Source organism: Perognathus longimembris, chromosome 8 (genome assembly GCF_023159225.1).
Source record: "Perognathus longimembris pacificus isolate PPM17 chromosome 8, ASM2315922v1, whole genome shotgun sequence".
NCBI classification, from domain to species: domain Eukaryota; kingdom Metazoa; phylum Chordata; class Mammalia; order Rodentia; family Heteromyidae; genus Perognathus; species Perognathus longimembris.
This window is the reverse complement of record NC_063168.1, coordinates 48,537,817-48,544,675: the sequence shown is the minus strand read 5'-3', so window position 1 is coordinate 48,544,675 and position 6,859 is coordinate 48,537,817. Positions and strand designations below refer to the sequence as shown.

The following is a 6,859-nucleotide window of genomic DNA, read 5'->3' as shown; positions in this document are numbered from 1 at the left end:
CCTTCTCCACCTGACAGAAACAAGTAGCCAAGACCATCAACTTACAGAGAAAGGGGTTTGGCCCCATTTTTGGAAGCTTCAAATCCTGCTCTGCCACCCCCTTGTGACATTTTTCTTTTCTTTTCTTTTTTTTTTTATGTAGACACCCAGGGTTTTGACTTGGACCACAACCCCACTGTCCTAACTGAGCCAGAGTAAGGGACTGAAATAGTATCTCCATCTCTGAACCTTGTGTAAAGAAAAGCATGCAAGGAAGTCTCCAATGTACACAAACTTCACATGTAAGAGCAGGACTTGCTAAAGAGAAACACACGGCCTGGGACCCACTTACAAGCTTACGGGGTTTCCCCCACTACCCACACCATGCAATGGTGTGGTAATGGTAATTAGCAGATCTACAGCGCAATGAGAGAGCTATCTCCTCAGAGTGGAAAACAGACGAGAAAGCAGTAAAGACGGCAATCTCACCAAATGCTGCCAGGACCCAGGTTACAGGGGAACCTTGGATAATTCTCTAAGGACTTTCTAAAAATGAATTGAGGTCACTAACCATGGTCCAAACACACAGGCAGGGGAGGAAGCCTGGAGCTGGTTAAATGCTTCTGCTCTATCTGGAGCTGATGTTTCTTTTCTACATGCAAAAAGGGAAAAGGTAAATGCCAATTTGAGATTTGCTAATGGGATATTTCCTTTATTTGTACTAAGGATGCATAACAGGAGCTTTGTAAAGTCTCAGGCCTGAAAGCAGGATACATTTCTAATGTGAACACTCCCATGCGTGATTGTACCATAGCAAGGGGATAAATTACGGTGATTTTCTATCACCTGCTGTTGTGAGTTTGGCCAGACTTTGAGGAATGTTGCTTTCACTCAGACATTCTACAAATATTTTTTTCAGAAAGTTAAATATTAGATAAAAATTATGCTCCAAGACAGGAGAAAAAATCTACAGCATACACATTGATATTGTACTGGAAATAATTTGCAATATAAAGCCTAATAACTTACTGAAACTCATAAACTTGATTATGCCAAGTACTGGGTACTGGATTAAATGGAAGAAAACATACAGCGTAAGATGTTCAGGAACCAAGAACTTTCACATAATGTGAAAGGTATTTAACCTGTACTGGGGGTTGAACTTTTCTCACACTTAAGCTTGCTAGGCAGGTGCTTCACCACTTGAACCACTTTGCTAGCCCAACGTTAGGCTTTCGGTTTTTAGTTTTTTTGTTTTTGGTAATGGCGCTAGAACTCAGGATCTGGAGCTTTGTTCACTCACAGCTGGTGCTCTACCACTTGAGCCAGGCCTCCAGCTAGCTTTTTACTCTGTAATTAGAGATCGAGTCCTACGCTTTTTACTTGACCCTCCAGATCCCGAGTAGGCTAGGCATAAACCACTAGCACCCAGCTTCATTTGACTTTTAAGTTTTAAGGTGGATTGTCTCAGTGATGTGTTCTTATAGGAAACAAAGCTATGAGTTTTTACTGTGATTTGGGGTGAACTCACTTTTATAAGCCCGAGTCTTCTCACCAAAGGTGCCTGGCACAGTAGTGGGAGCTTGATGCTTAGTAATTACCACCTAGAAACCACAGAATCCACTATAGATGACTCATTGTGAACCCTAGCCAAAATTGCCTATTCTGTAAATTCAATCTGACAGGCAACCTGTGGGCTATGGGGAGCCCTGGAGAGACAAGTTGGGAATTAGGGGCCAAAAAAAAAAGTTATACTGCCTCAGTGGGCATTCCTAAAAAGGGTGAGGGTAGTTAAAAACCTATGCAAGGGGAAAAAAAAGAACCTATGCGGAATGGATGGCTCCCAGCCACCTCGAGTTCTAAAATGTTCTTTGGCTGTCGATGCAAAATCTTATCATACATCCCAATTCTAATTCCTGCCAACTCTGGCTCAGAGATCTCAAGTGACTTCTTATCCATAAGTAAGTGGTGGCCTCACCGATGTGCCACAAACCATTTTTTTCCCCCCGTTCTTTGTCACTTTTATTCAGTAGTAGTTTTTTGTCCTTATTTTCAGCGCCAGACATGGCAAGGAGTGATTATAGCCAACTGTTATTAAAACATTTGTTTGCAACATGTACCCCCTTTACCGTGGACCCCAAGCTGACTCATTTTGTGTGCTTTCATTCTTTTTCTCTTTTAATAAACCACCACCAAGATCAGGTGGAAGGGGCTAGGTAAGAGCTGGAGGGGGACCCACAAACCATTTAATTAAGGGAATTGTGGCCCTAAGACGCCAACACACTTTCATTAAAAAAAAAAAAATTAAGACTAAAGGTTCCTTAAAATGCCTTTAAGTAGTCAGGCAAATATTTAGTGATTAAAATAAGGCAGTCAAAATGTTTTGGAATACACTTTATTCAAAGTAATTCATTTAAATTTTGGCTCCTAATACATGAACATAATCTAATTATATATAAAATATTGTATTTTCCAAGTTTACAATGACATGCTTACTTTTTAGAATTAGCTGTTTGGCTATAATTTGTAATAAACAGCAATTGTAATTTTATACTCTATATAGTTCTATGTATTTCATTTTTTTTTTTTGGCCAGTCCTGGGGCTTGGACTCAGGGCCTGAGCACTGTCCCTGGCTTCTTTTTTGCTCAAGGCTAGCACTCTGCCACTTGAGCCACAGTGCCACTTCTGGCCATTTTCTGTCTATGTGGTGCTGGGGAATCGAACCCAGGGCCTCATGTATACGAGGCAAGCACTCTTGCCACTAGGCCATATCCCCAGCACCAGTTCTATGTATTTCAATGTAGCTATAAGACATTTAGAAAGCACTCACAAGCTCACCTACAATGTACAATTACACTTTTAAGTATTTACATCCAAAAAAGTACAGTGCTGAAGATAATAGATGAAATAATCCTTTTCTAAACAAATATATCCAGCACATTAGATGGGGCCTTTTTTTTTTTTTTTTTACCTATTTCCTTTGTACTACATCAACTTTTTTTTAAAAGAGGTTTTTATTATACACAACTTAAGTTACCAACTTTATTTCTTTTTCTTTTTCTTTTTTTTTCCAGTTCTGGACCTTGGACTCAAGGCCTGAGCACTGTCCCTGGCTTCTCTTTGCTCAAGGCTAGCACTCTGCCACTTAAGCCACTGCGCCACTTCTGGCCATTTTCTATACATGTGGTGCTGGGGAAAGGAACCCAGGGCTTTAAGTATACAAGTCAAGCACTCTTGCCACTAGGCCATGTTCCCAGCCCTGTACTACATCAACTTTTTACTATTTCATGCAAATGACATTGTATTTTATTTCCCCAAAGATGACTCTTAAGTGTAAATCATGCCCCAAGGTTAAGTAACACCAATGACACTTAGCGTACCTAATTTGGCTTGGCATGACTGTAAAAATCTAAGGCCATTGTAGATTGGCACATACGAGAGGCAAACTAGACAAGATCAGGAGTGCACATTCAAGTCCTGAACTGGGCGGGGACACAGAAGCAAGCTCCATGTCTGCTAGGCTGGGACTTGGCTCTGGCTAAGCTTCTTCCTCCTGGAGGCTGAACTTCACTAATCAAAGCAGAAGCAGAAGCATGGCTTGTCTCTTGACAATACATCCTTCTTGGTTTCCCTTCATCAGCCTTCTGCCTGCAGGCACTACAGGTAGGACTGGTTGGTTCCACAACAAACAAGGTCAACAGCACATATAGCAAGAAGTACATGGACCGCCCCATGGCAAACAGGGCCTCCCCCTCCCTCCCCCCTGTGAACCAAGTCAGCACTGCAAGTGAATGGTTCATTGCCAAGTTCAAGGAATACACAAGGGAGGATTCCTACAGCACAGCTGACATTTTTGAAAATTAATGACTTCTTCCTCAAACATGTTGCATATTAAAACACAAGTACTTAAAATGTAGATGCTAGTATCCATGAGAGTCAATCTGAGGATACCTTTTAGTTAAAAAAATTTGATTACAAATCAAGGTTTTACTGGTTTGCATATAAATCACCTATTTTATAGCACATGAATCTAAAATAACAACTCTTGTATAGGGCGTAGCTTATACTAACAAAATCCTAAAACCAAATGAAAGGAAATACATTGCTCTACTTCAGAAAAGTCATGGCCAAGACTCAACTTAGAAACTTCAATGAACACGTGGAAATCACAGTGGTGGAGGGCCAAAGGGAGAAGGAAGTATGAAGGGCCCCAGGTTCTGGCAACTGCACCCCCACCAAGGACAGGGTGTCTGCTTCTCACAGGAAGGTAGTAAATATTGGAGTTGATGACTCTTGGTGTCTTGGAACAGGATTTGGACTTCACATATGCACGGGTTACTGTAGCTCAGAGCGTGACACGGCAGGAAACTTATTGAGCATCATTTTATAGAGTTCCGAAAATTTTCAGATAAACAATAAACAAATCTTAACACTATAGACTTACATCATACACAAGGAGCCAGAAAAGCCTAGTGAAAAAACTGTTAGCATCAGTGGGGTTGATATAAGTAAAAAAACACACCAGCAGAGTTTTTGTTTATTTATTTTACTCTCAAATATGTCTTAAAAATAACATGTAGACACAGGTTCACAAATACACATAAAACAGTCCATGCCGACTATTTCATGAAGGGGTTTCCTTTTCCTGTGATTCCTTTAGTTGCTGCACATAAAATTCAAAGCTTTCCTGTTGGGGAGAAAAGAGAGGACGTTATCATCAAGAAGTAATGGTGTGAAACTTCAAAATCACAAAGCAGAGCACACTGATAGCCAAAACTGTGGAACCCGTGGCTCTCCTCAAGCTTTGGCAATCCTTCCTGTTTCCTGAAAAGTACGGGGGCTTCCGGTTCTGAGTTCAAAGTACCACCACGAGTTTATACATGGAAGGTTGAGATATTTGAAATAAACACAGTGTAGTGGCTTTCAGTTCCATGACACAATAAAATGGAATTCTGGTATGTGATTTCTCATAGTAAAGAACGCTGTCCTTCCTAGATGACAATTTATTTTCTTTAATCTTACACTTTGGCTCCAGTAGAGCTGTTCAGGGACATTTGATGGTGTTACACCTGTACCTCACGCCTGAGCGGACCCTGCACTTAAGTCCTGGTCCCAGCGAGGCCTGAGCTGCCTCAAGACCAGCAGGACTCAGCTTTCCTGGTCCCTCAAGCCCTCCTCCGGGTTCTTCACCGGACCTAGTCCTTATATAATTACATGAATCAACTTTCTTTCTTTTAACGCATTCTTACAAGGCCAAGGTAAATAAATGTGTGGAGGCATTTTCACCCCCCTTTTAAAGAAATACTTACAGGGGGTTCAGTGAAAGGGACAGGTTCTCCAGCATCCTTCAGCACAAGTGCGTAGCGCTTTAGAAACAAATCATTCAATTTTGTGTTCTTTGCAGTTAACTGCTTGTACAGGGCTTTAGCAGATGCCACATCTTTGTCCAAGACTGAGCAAGTCAGAGAAGAGAAAGATATTACTAGTGGGCAGAGGGTGACCTTTTTCTTCTGCTAGAACACTGTGGCTCAGTGACCTCTCCCAAAGCAAATAAATGAAGCTTCTGGTGGGCTGCCACACCAGGATCTGAAGAGGCTGCACTCCTCTGCACCCTCAGCCTTATTCACCACGAGGAAAAATGACACACAGGGCAATATTTGAAGCCTTTTAGATGAACACTAATTGTATCAGGCATTTCAGTTATTACATTACTTTTTTCCACTTTAAAAAAAATTAGCATCAGGGCTGGGAATATGGCCTAGCGGCAAGAGTGCTGGCCTCGTATACGTGAAGCCCTGGGTTCGATTCCTCAGCACCACATGTATAGAAAAAGCCAGAAGTGGTGCTGTGGCTCAAGTGGCAGAGTGCTAGCTTTGAGCAAAAAGAAGCCAGGGACAGTGCTCAGGCCCTGAGTCAAAGCACCAGGACTGGCAAAAAAAGCATCAATGAATTGTATAAAGGGGTGTTGTCACTTTCATATGTCCATACTTGCATACAATGTAACTTATCAGACTAACTCTCCCAATTATTTTGAAAACCATTGATAAAATGACCACAAACTGAAGTTCTCAATAAAAGGTACATAGGTGTGAAAAGAACAGCAATCACTTCAAGGCTCTTCGCAAAGGGACTAAGTACCAATAAATTCCTGGTGATCATGTAAGTCTAAGTCAGCGCCCCTCCCCCCACCCCACCCCGTGTAAATCCTCAGCAACTCTCCCAAGGGGGCTGTGGCCTCCACTACTACCAGTGGCTCAGGGGCCATCATCTTTAAAGAAGATGTTCAGAAAACTCGAGCAATTCCCCTTTCTGTAAAAACACACTAATTCATGTTATTTAGAAACTAGAAATCTGAGGTTTTACAACTATAGCTCCATTTTGAAAATATTACATGTTCCTTAAAAGGTAGACAAAAGGAGAACTAATATACTAATTTTGTTAAGCCTGTTATGTGATTAAAAATAAAAGAAATTCTTTATTACTCCATGCCTCCAGTGGGCAAATCAGTGTGTGGGTGGCTGACGGAAAATGATTCCTTGTTTTGAAGAATGTTCTCCTATACATATTGGAAATGAGGGAACAGAATGGTTAAAAGATCTGGCATTTCAACTGCAACATAAGGTTTCACTGTTCAGTTAACTACTTAAAAGGCGTAGGTAGGCCAGTGAGGCAGACGTGGAAGAAGCAGGAAGGCCATGGATGCTAGTGATAGTCTCACATACGTACTTGCATCATGCTGCCATTTAGGCAGTGAGCCTTGGGGAGGCTGGTTTCTAATACCTAAGTCTAAGTGAATCTCCAGGTCCTTCCAGGAGCACAGGACCCTGCTCAACACACCTGAGCTACGCTGAAGACCTCAGAGATATTTCTCAATGTTAA

At 41.6% G+C, this 6,859-nt stretch overlaps 1 protein-coding gene across 2 annotated transcripts in view; it reads right to left on the bottom strand.

The window, feature by feature from the left end:
* Nucleotides 1-4,508: 4,508 nt before the first annotated feature.
* Lrpprc (leucine rich pentatricopeptide repeat containing) overlaps nt 4,509-6,859 on the bottom strand; it is a 93,888-nt gene continuing 91,537 nt past the window's right edge. For both annotated transcript variants that reach the window (XM_048353017.1, XM_048353018.1), the window contains exons 37-38: nt 5,290-5,432; nt 4,509-4,667 (exon numbers count right to left, since the gene is read on the bottom strand). In XM_048353017.1, coding sequence (XP_048208974.1) covers nt 4,605-4,667; nt 5,290-5,432 — 206 coding nt within the window. In that variant the 3' untranslated portion in view covers nt 4,509-4,604. The remainder of the gene's footprint in view (nt 4,668-5,289; nt 5,433-6,859) is intronic.